This window comes from Panthera onca, chromosome A2 (genome assembly GCF_046562875.1).
Source record: "Panthera onca isolate mPanOnc1 chromosome A2, mPanOnc1 haplotype 2, whole genome shotgun sequence".
NCBI classification, from domain to species: Eukaryota; Metazoa; Chordata; class Mammalia; order Carnivora; family Felidae; genus Panthera; species Panthera onca.
The window spans coordinates 56650665-56665348 of record NC_138340.1 but is presented as its reverse complement, the minus strand read 5'-3'; the positions used below and the strand labels follow the sequence as shown (position 1 = coordinate 56665348).

Here is a 14684-nt window from a genome sequence, read left to right as displayed (position 1 = left end):
GTGAGGGTGATGGGGCCAGATCATGCAGGCCTTGCGAAGGCCACGCAAAGGAACATTTTCTTATTTTTTTTCCAAAACGTTTTTAATGTTTTTTTTTAAATTTATTTTTGAGACAGAGAGAGACAGAGCGTGAACAGGGAAGGGGCAGAGAGAGAGGGAGACACAGAATCCGAAGCGGGCTCCAGGCTCTGAGCTGTCAGCACAGAGCCTGATGTGGGGCTCGAACTCACAGACTGTTGAGATCATGACCTGAGCCGAAATCAAGAGTTGGACGCTTAACCGACTGAGCCCCCTCGGGCACTCCATGATGATGATACGCTAGGATCAGCCAGTGGTTTTGCTGTGACCACCATCCACCCCCCCCCCCGCCACCCCACTCCTCCTTGCAACCATCAGTTTGTTTTCAGATGCGCTTTGACATCTGACAGTCCTGTGCTGGTCCTCGGACACAGAGAAGTGCATCAGATGCAGCGCTGGCCCCCACGGGGCTCACAGTCTGTCGGTGGGGGCGGGGGAGACAACACAAAACCGAGAATCATCACCTCGAAGCACTGGCCTAGCCGCTCACCTACACCAAGCAGCTGGCGAGTGCAGCCCCGTGAATGGTGGCACCAGACAAAACCAGAGCTCAGTGTCTCGGGCTTTTCAGTAACCAGCCTCACCTGCTGAAGAGCCTCTCACCAGCTGGGAAAGGAATGACTGCCCAGCTGCAGAAATCAGAGAACATCTTTCGATCACGATTCACTTCTCTATGAAGGGCAGGCCACAGCTAGTTTCTTTTTTCTTGTCCACAAATTAGATCTACCGGTTTTGCTTCACTTTATGGAATGAAACGGAAACTTTAAGGTAGCATTCCCTGGAGCTGAATTTGGTTCCAGGAAAGGAGAAATCGCACAGGCCAATCCCATTCTCACAGGTAAAGCAGAATTCACCTTCCTGGGTTCCTTTTCTTGTTTTTATTTTTTATTTTAAAGAGAGAGAGAGAGTGAGCGCATGTGAGCAGGGGAGAGGGGCAGACGGAGAGAGAATCCCAAGCAGGCTCCACGCTCAGGGCGAAGCCTGATGGGGCTCGATCCCACGGCCCTGGGATCATGACCTGAGCCAAAGTCAAGAGTGAGATGCTCAACCAACTAAGCCACCCAGGTGCCCCTCACCTTCCTGGTTTTTGCACATCGCATTAATCATCGCGTGGGAGAACGGGCTGCTTTGACCTCGTAAAATAACCTCTCCTCAACCATTTGAGGACTGGTTCCCCCACGTCATTCCCAGTCCATGTCAACACTCCAAAGGACCCATCTCCTCTCTAACTCAATGGAAGCCCTCAAATTGGCTGCAGGTTGCTAGAAATCATATCTACCTTTGATGGGGCGCCTGGGTGGCTCAGTCAGTTAAGTGTCAGACTTTGGATCAGGTCATGATCTCACGGTTTGTGGGTTCGAGCCCCGAACAGGGCTCTGTGCTGACAGCTCAGAGCCTGGAGCCTGCTTTGGATTCTGTGTCTCCCTCTGTCTCTGCCCCTCCCCCACTCGAGCTCTGTCTGTCTCTCTCTCTCAAAAAAAAAAAAAAAAAAATAGACATTAAAAAAAATTAAATACCTTTGACACCATCCGTGCCTGTGTTGTGACATGTACCTTTGAGTCTCATATACCAGCACCCTCGATGAGAGCCAGACCCACACCTTCCAGGAGAGCTACTGCCCACAGCAGTCATGATGAGGACGGGCCACGCTGGTCACCTGGAGAGCTCTCTGTGTCTGCTCAATGGGGAAACAGCTGGGCTTTTCAGAAACAGTAAAAACCCGAGAGTTTTAAAGGATTTATTTGATTTCTCCACATGATCACAGCTATGGTTTTACATCAATAGAGTCTGTTACTACTCACAAACAGAACGCGTGTTAAAACAAAAGCACTCCTGTCCTGCCCAAAGTTACACAGCGGGTGCCGGGCCTCTGGCGAGGGAGGTGTCTCTCGAAGTCTTTGGAAGGTCTACAGTCAAGACCTGATGCTAACCGTTTAAAACTAGAAGGTGGACGACAGTTCCCAAGAGGAGACGGGTCCTGTGTGGGACCTCGATGCGACCGCGGTTAGGCTAACGTGCGCCCCTTCATGGGTAAGAAAGAGGCACACGCCCCTCCTCCCACCTGTCCCTTTCCACCACCCCCCACTTGGCACTGATCCGTCTCGAAATCTGTTTCCTGGATTATTGTTGTTATTGGAGATACTTTACAAAATTCCTCAGTTTTCAGGCAGGAAGAGTGATGGTATTTTACAACGAAACCGTAAGATGCATGCTTACCCGTAGAGACCCAGCTTTGCAGGGAGTGCTGAGTCAACACCTAGGGTCGTGTTTACATATCTGCTGTCTTTTCAGCTCGTTTTAAAGACAAACAAGAGGCTTCTTCTGCATGCAGCGCGTGATGGAAACATCGCTCTACGCTGGGTGACTGAAGACATTTTTAAGCAAGATGTGCACATCATATTAGGATGAACTTTATTTTTACATTGTTGTACAATTCATTCGTAAACTTAAAAAAAAATACAAACACATGATTTAATTGTTGTCCCAGAAAAGATTTTTGTGGTGCTACCTGCCGCTTCCTCTACTCCTGCTCGTGTCGGAAATGACCGTTTCACTGGAACAATTTGCACGACTTGAGAGAAAGGTCCCAAGTGTGTCCCGACGGTGGGGAAGGAGGACACAAACGTCCTGCTCGGCGTCCTGCTGCCTATCCCCGGGGTGGGGGGTGGACGGCAGGCCCCCACAGCGCTGACCCTATGGCAGGCTGGGGTCTAGAAAGAACAGTCCCACGAGAGCGCCACCCAGGGGGTGGGGGTGGGGGTGGGGCACGGGAAAGCAATCCGTCGGCAGTTTTTGCTTCCCAAATGAGATTCCGGGCAGCGTGGCTCCAGCCTCCTTGGAAACACTCCCTGGAGACGCTTCCCACGGTAAGCGTGTAAATCAAACAAAGAATGATGAAGCCTCGCTGACCTGAGCCCAACACGCTATACAAAGTTGGACACATGGGGAGAAAGGGAATTGGTTCGAGAAGCCCCCTTTTGCTAGATCCGGCCGTGTGGCCGCCAGACCACGCTTCAGGACACACGGACGGCAGTTTTGGAAGTAAGGGTTCTGAGTGGCCCGTGGTGCATGAAGGACGGCGATGGAGACAGCGCCCCCCAACCCGACCCCATTGGCTTTGCTGTCCACCCTTTTTCATCGGTGGTCACCCCTTCAGAAAGGGCAACCTTGTGCCAAACAGCCTGCATCTTTTCTGGAACAACCTCGAGTTTACAGGTAGACTCTACTATCGGTACAGAGGGTGAAGAAAGGCCGACATATTTAATATGTTATCACTTTACTTCAACTATTTGTCAACAGTAACACTGATATAGTTTGCAAATACACAATACATAGAGTGTGGCCTCACACGACTGACGCCAGATGGCATGCAGTACAATTTGACTTCTCCTGGTCAGAACAACAACCTTTAAACCGCAAGACAGAGAACGCCTCGGGGAGCCTGATTCTGCAGGAAAACCAAGGAATCTAGGAGCCGGTGGAAGCGGGGAGCCTCCCACCAGCCTGGCCTGGACCAGATCAGACGCACCCGTGCTTTGTACACGTCCCTCCTTCCGAGCAGGTGCCCGGGAGAGAAACACGACACGATGGGAAGATAAAGGTGGGCAGGTTAAAGTCACACTTCTTCCAAAAAAAAAAAAAAAAAAAAAGGCTAAACTCTAGATTGCTGTATTTGCTCTCTGTGGAGATTAACAAAGTGCTCGGTTTGCAGATTTGCTGGTATGGTGGCCTCGATGATATGACAAAGGGGCGGGTGGGGAGGGAAACGGGCGGCCCCCCCCCCCCCCCGGCCGGCCTGCCAGGTGGGCTCCCCTCGGTCGTCCTGCCGTCTGGCCACGGCACACCACGCCGTCCACGGCGTGCGGAGCCTGTGGCCCGCGGAGTCCAGCACTAGCTTCGCCCTTTCTGAAAGGGCTCTCCGCCGGGGCAGGGGCCGCGGGGCAGTCCTCCGGTCCCACGGCTTAGGAGCACAGCACTGGCGGCTGCAGTGGCTCGAAAGGCTGAAACTACAAAGTACGGCCCGTGGGTGACTCAGTCACAGAACCGGACGCGTGCGGCGCCCGGCCCCAGGGGAGCGGATGGTGTCACCACAACACGGAAGCGACAAGAGCACAGCTGAGAGTCATGTGATGCCCTGGCAGCTAACTGGACCATGAGAAGGCAGCGGGGGCTTCGCTGGCGAGGGCCGGCACTCGTCGGCCGGGAGGTGGGGGTCAGAGGGGCCACGGTGAGGACACAGGGGTTGTGCTAGCACATGGCCACATGGAATCACGATGATCGCGGCTACCACTCAGAAAACAAAATGGGAAACACACACACCGCCCTGGGTTGCTACATGCTAGAATCAGCCTTCGGGTTTGGAGCGGTTCCCGGCAGAAACTCGCTGGGGTGGGGGTGGGGGTGGGGGTGGGAGTGGTGCCTGTGGCAGTTGGAGACAGGATGAGTTAGTTATGGTGTTGGGGAGGCGAGTATGGGAGCTGGCCGCCCTCATGTTGGAGATGAACACTTCTGCCGTGGATGGGCGCCCCCCTGAGAGGACTCTGAATGAGTGTGCATTAAATCATATGCATATAAAAGAAATATGGATCATGGAAATTCACAGTTATCGCAGCCATTAAAGTGTCTAAGAATCTGTGGAACCAATATCCTCAGACAACCAGTTCCTAACCAGTTGTCCTGAGTTGCTACTGTAGAGTTTCCTGCATTTGTATCTATTTGCTTACCTGAAATAACAGAGCAGTTTATAATACTGATTACTTATGATAGTTTTCTGTTAATAAAATAAGGATTTATACAAAGCAATATTGGACTTTTTAAACAGTTAGATGCTATGTTACTTGGCACAGTTAGTAATGATTGCGTAAAGATTTTAGCCAGTCCCTGGAGGGACTTCTCCTCTTTTTTTATGAAAATATGGAAGTATCTGAATTTGTTCCTAGCGTTTACGTTTTTGGTTTACTCTCTCACATTCATGTAAGATACTGTCTTCCTAGCAGGTAAGTGGAGCTCCTTGGAAAGTCTATATTGCTAATTTTGTGGACTGAGACATTTCCTTTCACACACAAATACTACCTATACAGTATATATATATATATATTTATATATTTATATATTTATATTATATAAAGTTTACTTACGTATTTTCATCAACCATATCAGGTCTACTTAATTTTTTGCCCATTGTCAATAAAAGAGCAATAAATGCAGCAAGTTTGGTTTGTTTTTGTTTTTGTTCTGTTTTGTTCTGTCTCTGGTTTTTGTGTCTCGTTTCTTCTTTTCCTAGGCTGGGTTTTCATATGCGTGTACAGTTGGGGAGCAGAGCTAAGGGCTGCTTTGGGGTGGGGGACAGCTCAACATCTACGTGGCCGGTGGCGCTGTTTTCAAGGCTGATGGTGGCCGAGGCCCACCCCTTGGGTCCAAGTGGATGGAACCCAGGACACCAACGCTAAGTGAGATCGTGAACTTTGTTCCCTGCAACACAAGCCCCGTGGGCTCAGAGGGCTCCATCCAGGCCGCGGGGAGCAGAGGGGAGAGGTGGAAACAGAGGTGCCCTGGGTCTGGTCTGAGCCCGGCCGCCCCTGGGCATGGCTCTGTGTGGTGTGCAGGTGTTCCGGGGCAGTCTGGGACCCCGCCCAGGCTGTCTACACAATTGTGCTGATGCCGCTGGGTTTGGCCTTGCTGCTGGTGGGGGGCGGCGGGGCGGGGGGCTGCCCGTGGTGGTGCGCTGCGTGGCCGTGGCCCGTGTGGCCCGGGTGGCCGGCGTGGGCCGAGGGCAGCGGTGGGTGGCTGTGCACGTGGGCCCCATAGGGTGGGTGCCCCCCGTGGGGGCTGTGGTGGTACTGGTGTGCGTGCTGGATGTGCTGGGGGGGGTGGTAGTGGTGGTGGTGGTGGTAGGGGGGCGGGTTCTGCTGCACGTGGCAGTACTGGGCGTGGTGCCCGTGCACCTGGGCCTGCGGCGGGCCCTCAGCAGGCCCCTGGTGGTGGCTGGCCCCAGAGTGCTGCGCGTGGGGCAGGCCCGGTGGGTGGGGGGGTGGCTGGGGAGGGGCTGAGGGCGGGTGGGCCTGGGGAGGGGGCTTCCCTCTCTTACTCCCAAATAAGGAGCCCAGGAGGGAGGATGAGTTAGGCATAGTCTGGTGTGGGCGAGATGGACACTCTCGTGTTGATGTAGCTCTCCGGCGCATGTGAGGACTGCTAATGATGGACCCCTAAAAAGGAAATTCATAGAAATCAAAATTAAAAGACCTTACAGCACTTATGTCAGAATGAATTTTTTTTTTTTTATGTAAAAAAGTTCACCCACTGACTGCTAAGCCTTAGTTAACTCTCTGGCTGCAGAGGGAGGGGCTGGGTGAGGCTGGGTCAGTGCCACCTCCGCTCATGCGACTGGGGGCCACAGGGACCCAGGGTGGCCTTCCACTGAGAGGAGTGGGGATGGGGTAGGCGATGAGGGACGCTCCTGTCTGGTCAAAGCAGCAGCAGCAGCAGCACAAGTGTGACTTCTGCTCTTGTCCTGATACGGAAGGCGGCCTGAGCTTTCGGATCAGAACGACCGGCCCGGGGGTGCCTGTGAGCGCCATGTGCTGCGTGGAGTAGGCTGGGCTGATGTGCATGAAGAAGAACCCCGTTCCTGCTGAAACTGCGCCATCTGCTCTGCCTGTGTGGGCCCCGAGCTTTCTGGGAAGCTGGTGGTAGGGACCGGGGCGGGGGGCGCTCGGGGAACCTTGTCCTTGTTGGAGGGGCGGGGGGGCTGCCTAGGCATTTCACTGCAGCTACCTACTGCAAACCAAACAAGGAAAAAGAAGGAAACAAAAAGGTCTGCAAGCTGAGGTTACGATGTGAACAGTAATATAGAAATGGTTGGCAGATGAATGAAATCTCATGAAATCCACACGGAATTTTTTCTTCCTCTCATGGCTTTCCTCCCCCGAGCTAGCTAAGCAATTCCATGATGTCCTGACTGCAGACACACAGCAATCGGAACTCCAGGAAGGAAGCGATGGGGATGGCGGAGCATGGAAGTCAAGAGATGGGCAAAACCCACCCTCCCGCCCCCGACAGTGCGGGTGGAGGGTGCACAGATGCCTGGCGGGCGGTGCTTCCCGCCCAGGAGCAGTGTCGGCAGGCGGGGGGCCCCGGGGTGGGGGTGGGGGAGTGCCAGGGAGCCGGGATGTTAACCATGCTTGGGGGGCCACAGGGGACGGGGTTAAGCGGGAACTAAAACACGGAATCCAGAACCACCCCCACCTCCCATGGGTCCAGCCCAAACAAGCGGTGAGAGGCACGGGCGATTCTAGGAGGGGGGAAGCTGGCATGCACTGGGGCTGAGGCAGGCATGGGGGACGGGGCGTGTCTGCGCCTCTGTGCAGTAGGGGGAAGGAAGAGCAAAACGGAAAAAAAAAAAAAACGAAAAAAAAAAAAAGACAACAGATATAAACCAAGGATCGGGGAGGCAACACACGACAGCCAGCTGGACGTAGGCGCTTCCTACTTACTTCCACATTGCTCTCTAGCGATCCCGCACTGCTGCGACGCCCTCGCTTCCCTGCCCAGAACATGCAATACCAGAGGTTAGACACGGACACGAGGCCGGGCCGCCGCCTGCCTGGCCCTGGGTCACCACTGCCGCAGGCCGGGGGGAGGGTCGGAGGACTGGCTCCGTAGGGAAGCCCGTGGGAGGGCAGTAATGAGTTTCAAAAGAAAAAAAAAAAAAAAAAAGAAAAAAAAAGAAGGGGGAGTTCAAAGAAAAAAATTCGTTTTCAACCAGCCCCAACTTGATATCCCTTCTCCTGGACTGGCAGTCTGTTGGTGGGGGGGTGGGGGGGGGTGGGGGGGATGCCTCCAGGTGGGCTGGGGCACGTGCACAGCCGGGGCCAGATGCCCTGTGCTCCAGCCACCTGCCAACAGGGGATGGGACAGGGGCAGCTTCTCCAATGGCTCAAAACAAACAAGATGTGGTCCTGTGCGGCCCTGACTGCGTGGATTTCATATACATATGTATATGCATATTTACACATACATATACATCTCCCCCCTTGCAGGCAGGGTGGGGTTGATGGTTAGGAGGAAACTAAACTTGGTGTCCTGTCTTTTCCTTCTGGGGAGCTCAAATGTGCTGGTGCCTCTGGAGCCAACTGTTTGGTTTGTGCAGTGCCCTGGCCAGGGGCAGGAGGCAGGGTCAGGGTCTGCTGGGAGAGCCCAGAGTCCTGCTTCCCTTCTGCGGGTACCGCCCTTCCGGATGCCACAAGTGCTCCCTCAGCTGTGAGCGCTGCCTGCCGATGGCTTTCTACTACCCCCCCGGCACATGGCATATAGTAGGCACTCAATATATGTTGGCTGTGTTACAGGAAGGCTGTGTCTTCTTGGTTCTGGAGGCCTAAGGCTCAGCCTGGCCTCCAGGGTCCTTTTGGAGGCCCTCTCCATGGATTCCTGCAGGACACTGAGGCTGGCAAGAATGGTGGGTGCCCAAGCTTCGGGGTCCGGTCTCTGTTCAGCCCTCAGGAAAGCAGATAGGAAGAGGGGACAGAGAAGGGGCCGCCCACTTGATGTTCTGGAGGCTTCCACCTGTGCAGCCCTGGCCACGAGCCGAATACATTTGTTCTTGGTCAAGCCCCGCAGCAATGCAGTACAGGTGTCCCTTTGTGCCAAGGAGGAGGAGGAGGTGGAGGCTGAGGTTCATGGACCGACTGTCCAATTCCACAGTGAGCGAGCGGGACTCACACCCAGGTCTGCCTGTCCATCTCTGGGGCTGGGAAGCTTGGCCATGCTGCCTTCTGAGCGGAATGCAGGCTGAGTGAGCCCAGGAGCCTGAAAGATGGAAAGGCTGCTACGTGCCTCTCTGTGGCCAAGAAGCTGGCCCTGTGCGGGGTAGAGAGTGGGTCTGTGGGTCCTTCAGGCCTCACCGTGGCATCTGAGTGTACTGGGACGGAGCCTTGATCTTGGGCATACAACAGTGGACTCGGGGGACATTCGGTCCCTTTGCTTGGCCTGCCAACCCCCAAACCTGAGTCCCAGCTGGGAACTTTGCTTGACTCTGGCATGTGTGAGAGGGCTTCGGAGCTCACTCAGGATAGGGCCACACAGAAGATTAGGGCAAGAGTGTTTTCCACCAGTTGCTGAGGACCAGGGAGAACCACGTAGGACTTGGCCCTTATTCCCAGCTGGAAGAAAGATGAGGGTCATCACATATCCTCATCTTTCAGCTCGTATGAGAAGAGAGGCTGGCCATCTTCCCTTCCTGCTTTTTGTCCCAACACAGTAGTCCAGGGACATAGAGCAGAATGAGGCTCTTTGGCTGAAGAGGTAACCCCACTTGGCATTCCTTTGATTCTTTAGCACAGTTTCTGCATCTGTGGAATGGGTACGCGCCTTCCTCTGAGTAGGGTAGATGTGAGCATCAGACACTCGGGATCTTGTGGCACCATGCAGAAATGCTGACGTCAGATCTCTGCTGTCTCTGTGGTTTTAAAATCAGCTCTCTGGCCCCTCGAAGCCTAGAGGGCTCCCCTAACTGAAAACCAGGGACACAGTAAGGCCAGCCTGCCCCACCAGTGCCCAGCAATGTCTTCCGACTGATGTGCTTCTCTCAAGGGGACTTAGGCCAGGCCTGGAGCTAGGTTTGGGGGCTCTGTGTGGTATCTGACCTGAAGTACAACAAAACCCTCCTCCTCCTGCCCCCAAGTGGGCCAAGACTTAGGACAGTTTTAACTTGGATGTCTTTGAGTAATGCTAAGTTTCTCAGAATCCGTCTTTTCAACTTCCCAAATAAGCATGAGATGTGAGGTATCCCTACCTCACTGCTGTCTGCAGTCCAGTCCCAGAGCCCCTAGTCATGGGCACACCCCACAGACACCTGCTTGCTATAGACCTGTGTCCGGGTGTGTGCACACAGGTGCACATCATGTGCTAATGGAGGTGAAGCATGCTGGGAAAGTGGCTCTCACCCATGCACCCACACTATCCCTCACCTGCACTCTATCTCCCGCTACACTCCCTCTCTCTTGGGGGGGGGGGGGTCCTGCACCAGCCACAGGTGAGCCCTGCCCTGCCCAGTGCCTCTCCCAGAACCTGATCAGGCCCTGCCAGGCCAACTGTGGCCAGGATCAGTAACCACGTCTGGAAGGAGTTCCAAGCATGGCTCTTCACAGCCTTCTCCTGCTTCTCGGTATCGGCACAGAATGCAGCAAGGGCTCTCAACCCAGGGTCCCACCCTGTGGTCCTTAATAATGCTGGAGGCTGAGCAGGTGCTGCTTTGGACACTGGCCACCAGGAGCCACCAAATCTCCCCTGAGAGGGCTTCCCGGGTTCCCTGGGGCAGAACATGGCAGGTCTCTGGGTAGGCCCCAGAGCAATGACAGGTGCAGGCAGGTCCCATGGCCTCTAGGAGACATCCTCTCTCTGGAGACTGATGTTGGGCAGCTTGGCTGGGAGGGGCAGGAGGACCCTGGGGGCTTGGGGATAGCGTCCATCATGACTTGACTGATCTGGGCCAGGGGTTAAGGCCCCAGTCACACCTGTGTCCCCGGTCCACGCAGGCCCTTGATCGCAGGCCGACAGGGCTCTGGTGCCACTGAAATGAGCATGGATCCCGGATGAAGGAAGACCGTGTGGAGAGAATTGGTGGTGGGGGGTGGGAGGATCCACGTCTGAGGTGTGTCGTCACCTGAAATGACGTGTGATTGCAGGTCCAGGGCAGACGCCCCCAGAGCAGTGACGTGCCAACAACTGAGCGCTAGCTTTCCCGAAGGGAGAGGGTATCCCCGAGGCCTTGCCTCTTCTCCAGCAGCCCTCTTAGTGAGGGCCATGGTGGGGAGAGCGACGATGCCTCCGGAGAGCTTCATTCCGACCCAGTCCGGGGCACGTCTTCGGGTGCTGAGCCCAGCATCTTCCTGGATGGCTGCCGACACTGGCCGGTCTCCCTCTGGAGACTGCACGTGGAGGGCTCCCAGTCTGGGGCCTTGGCAGCTGCCAGGACTCAAACACACCTTCCAGGCTTCCTGGGGACAGGGGACTGCCTTCCTGGGGGATTCTTCACATGGTCTCTTGGGAAGACTCAATCCCTAGAGTTTTTCTTAGTTCAGAATGTCCAAACGACAACGGCAACAGTGACGATAGAAGGAAAGCAGCTGAACCTCAGCACTCTGTCCCTCACACAGGACTGGGGTGCAGCTCTATCTGACCCCCAGGAGCTGGAGTCCTAGGTGTGGCTGGCCACGTTGGGAGCCTCAGTTTCAACAGAGCCACTGTTACCTGAGGGACTGGACGGGACCCATCCGCCCTCCAGGTGCTGCATCAGGGAACAGAGAGGCCAGGCCTAATGCCACTGCACAAACCCAAACAGAGGTCCCGGCTACCAGCCTGCAGAGGCCCAGAGCTGTCCAATTACGTTTAGCTGGGTTTAACAAGCCATAGGGAAAACCAGTGGTTCTCAACCCGTGGCACTTTGCCAACTGGGGGTGATTTTTGCCCCCCAGAGGACCCCTGGAAATTTCTGGAGACATTATTGTCTGTTATGACTGGGGGGGGTGGGGGAAGGATACTCTTGGTATCTCGTAAGTAGAGGCCCGGGATGCTGGTAAACATCCTGCAGTGCACAGGACAGCACCCTCCAACAGCACGGAATTATCTGGCACAAAACATCAATGGTGCTGGGGTTGAGAAACCCTGGGTGAACCCTCATGCTGGCAATGGATTTCTGATTTTTACTATGAAAAAAAAAAATGACAGGACAAAATAAGGACAAAAAAATTCCAACTCAAAAAAAGAAAAAAAAAAGAAAAAAAATTTCTGGGAAATGAGTAAGCTGGAGGGAGGCAGTGCGGCCGGTGGGACAGGTGTGGGATGGAGTCATGAGCAGGCTCTTTTAGTAGCGGGGCCCAGGGCTGGCCACGAGGTAATGTCCGAGGCAGGGTGGGGCGGGTGAGGCCCCGAGAAGAGGAGGGGGCTGCCGGGCCCCTGGAGAGGAGGCGGCTGATGTTGGCCCGAGAGGGTCTTTTCCGACAACCCAGGGCCTGCAATCAGGCTCCTAGAGCCAGGACACCCAGAGCCGTGTGCCCTCTGTGGGACAACGTCCTGTAACCTCTGCTCCATTGTAGCTGGAGCCTCCTCCCAGGAGAAGCTGCCTGTTGAGACGTGACTGGGGGGCTTCAGGGGCTGTCCCTCCGCAGCTTCTCTGACAGCACTGCAGGCAAAGCAGGCTAAACAACACTCACGGACGGCTGGCCCGGGGGACCCGGCCGGGCGAGCTGCCCCCAAAAGCTCCCTGATGCTCTAGACACACCTCCTCCCCTGGGAAATCTGGGAGGCTCGAGGGGTGCTGCTTGCTTAGGGGTTAAGAGGCTGGCAGCAAATAAACACACACAGAAACAAAGAAACAGTAACAAAAACCACGGTTGTGCCAGGGCTCCCCCCCTTCCCCACCGCCCCGACATCCAGGGGGCAGCTGCGGCCACTGCCTCTGGGCCGGATGGGGGCCCGGGTTTCCCAGGAAGGGAGACCTCCGTGAGGGAAATGAGACCAGGGACAGTGGGAGAGGGGGGTCTCCAACACAGTTTCGAGGGCTTCACTCCATTTCATTCATCAGCATAAAACACAGGGACGCGGCAGCACAGAGGACAAGGGACACATCCATCAGTGGGGCCTGGCTCGCTCTGTGTGAGAGCAGTTTCCGGAAAATAAATAAAAGAATAAATAAAACCCCTAGAAGAAGAAAGGGAGAATAGGGGTAACCTCCTGGCTGTTCTGCCTTGACAACCGGATCCTGTTTCCTCTGGCCTTTTTGGGACGCCCTCGCTGTGTGGTCAGATGCTACTACGGTCTGGGGACAGTCACGGGAAACCCAACGGCACTCCGTCTGAGCCCTGCCGCCACCAGCCGCCACTGCGGTCCTTTCCCGGCACGCAACGCATGCCCCAGCTGCCCGGTCTGAGTCCTGCGTGTGCTGGGCTAGGAAGGGGGTCCTGGCCCGCTCTTACCCGCTTCGGAGAGGTCCCGCAAGGAGCTGCTGAGGGCGCTGCGCTTGAGGCCCTCACCGCTTGCGTAGCTGTCATCCAGGCAGGCTCGGCTCAGCGTCCCGTTGCCGGACTCCTTTTTGAGGCTGGAGCACTGGGACATGCTGGGCCGCACGACGCCTTTCTGCTTCTCGAGCTCCGCTGAAACAGAGGGGGCGAGGGACCAGTGAGAGAAACACAGCCTTGAGGGGGAGGCCCTGGGCCCTCTGTGCAGGCTCGGCATCGCGCCCAGCTGCCATCTGTTTGGCCTGAGGAAAAGTGAGGGCCCACAGCTGTCTTGGGAAAGAAAGAGAAGGTGTGAACGCTGCCTTTGACAAAAGGGAGCCAGGAGGAAACTCTGAGAGGCACGGGTCTTGGGGTCTGCAGGAAAGACCGTCACTTTGCAGGCTTGAGGGCTGGCAAGGAGACTGGCTGGCCTGGGTCTGTGGACGAGTAAGGGGTAACCCGAACTTGCCGTGGGAGGGGCCCAAAGGTGGGGGTAGTTGTGTGTCTCCAGGGAGTGAGGCTTGGAGCCAGGAGAGAAAAGATGATAATCAGGTCCGATGAAACCCACAGGATGGGCTTGGTGGTGACTTCCCTGACGTGGAAGATGAAAGAAGAATAAGCACACCAAGGTGCAACGAGATCAGCTCCGGATCTCCGGGAAATCTCATCTCGTGGGGCGACGGGGGAACCAGGCTCTCTCAGGGCATGCCATGTGGTCCCACAGGCAGGATGGGCCTGGGCCGCGGAAGCCCTTACTCTCACGCGGAGGCCTCTGCTGCCCTCCCCACGCCACCTCCTCTGGCCCAGGTATGGGGGCTGCCCTGTCACAGGGCTGTGGGAAGGCTAGGTGAGACCAGGGCACCTTACTTTTGTGGGGCCCCAGAGTCCCTGGCACCAGATGGGAGCCAACGGCTGCATCCAGCAAGTCCCATGAGATGCCGGGGCTGCTGGCTCTTCCTCTCCAGGGGGCCTGGGACTTACACTCTATCCTGTGCTTCTCCATCTCCTGCACTTCCGCGATGGACTCCCGCAGGTCGTCGGTGAACTTCTTGCGGTCTTGAGGATTGGGAGCATTAAAGTTTATTAACACTTTGATGTCTGCTCCGGGGACAGCAGATGTGAGCCGGATGCCATTGGGGTAGTCTACAAAGGAGAAGGGGAGGAGAAGAACCCATGGATCCCTGGGTGCTCTCTGCACTCTCTCTGCTGGTCAAGAAAATGCTAAGTCTAAGGGTCCAGGCTCTCAGCAGACACGTCTAACCAGGGAGGAAAGGCATCCACAGGGCAGACCAGAGAGACTGCCAGGAAATCCCCATCTCCTGACTTGGGTCTGTGTTGTTCTATGGAGAAGTCTGGGGCAGATTTGGCCAATCTGAACAGAGGTCAGGGCCCCCATCCTTCCTCAACCTGAAGGTCATGGAGACTAGACCCTTCAAGTCAAGGTCCTTGGTCATTGCCTGAAGCTCAAGAATGGCCAGGGGTGGAGTCCGGGAGTCAGAGTCAGTGTCCTGTACTGGGGGCGGGGGGGAGTCTTATCTGGTCTCCCTGGGCAATTCTGAGTGCACACTGAGCTCTGTTCTCTCACAAGTGGCCTCCAGACCCTCAGTTCCCTTG

At 55.6% G+C, this 14684-nt stretch overlaps 1 protein-coding gene across 15 annotated transcripts in view; it reads right to left on the bottom strand.

Moving 5' to 3' along the window:
• Positions 1-1802: 1802 nt before the first annotated feature.
• The window catches only part of IQSEC1 (IQ motif and Sec7 domain ArfGEF 1), a 423845-nt gene continuing 410963 nt past the window's right edge, over positions 1803-14684 (bottom strand). For 9 of the 15 annotated variants that reach the window (XM_078442696.2, XM_078442700.2, XM_078442698.2 and 6 more), the window contains 4 exons: positions 14052-14213; positions 13050-13226; positions 7572-7621; positions 4837-6284 (listed from right to left, as the gene is read on the bottom strand). In XM_078442696.2, coding sequence (XP_078298822.2) covers positions 5721-6284; positions 7572-7621; positions 13050-13226; positions 14052-14213 — 953 coding nt within the window. In that variant the 3' untranslated portion in view covers positions 4837-5720. Of the gene's footprint in view, positions 4086-4836; positions 6285-6356; positions 6856-7571; positions 7622-13049; positions 13227-14051; positions 14214-14684 lie in introns of those variants that run through there. The other 6 variants (XM_078442704.2, XM_078442710.2, XM_078442702.2 and 3 more) reach the window with 5 other exon arrangements.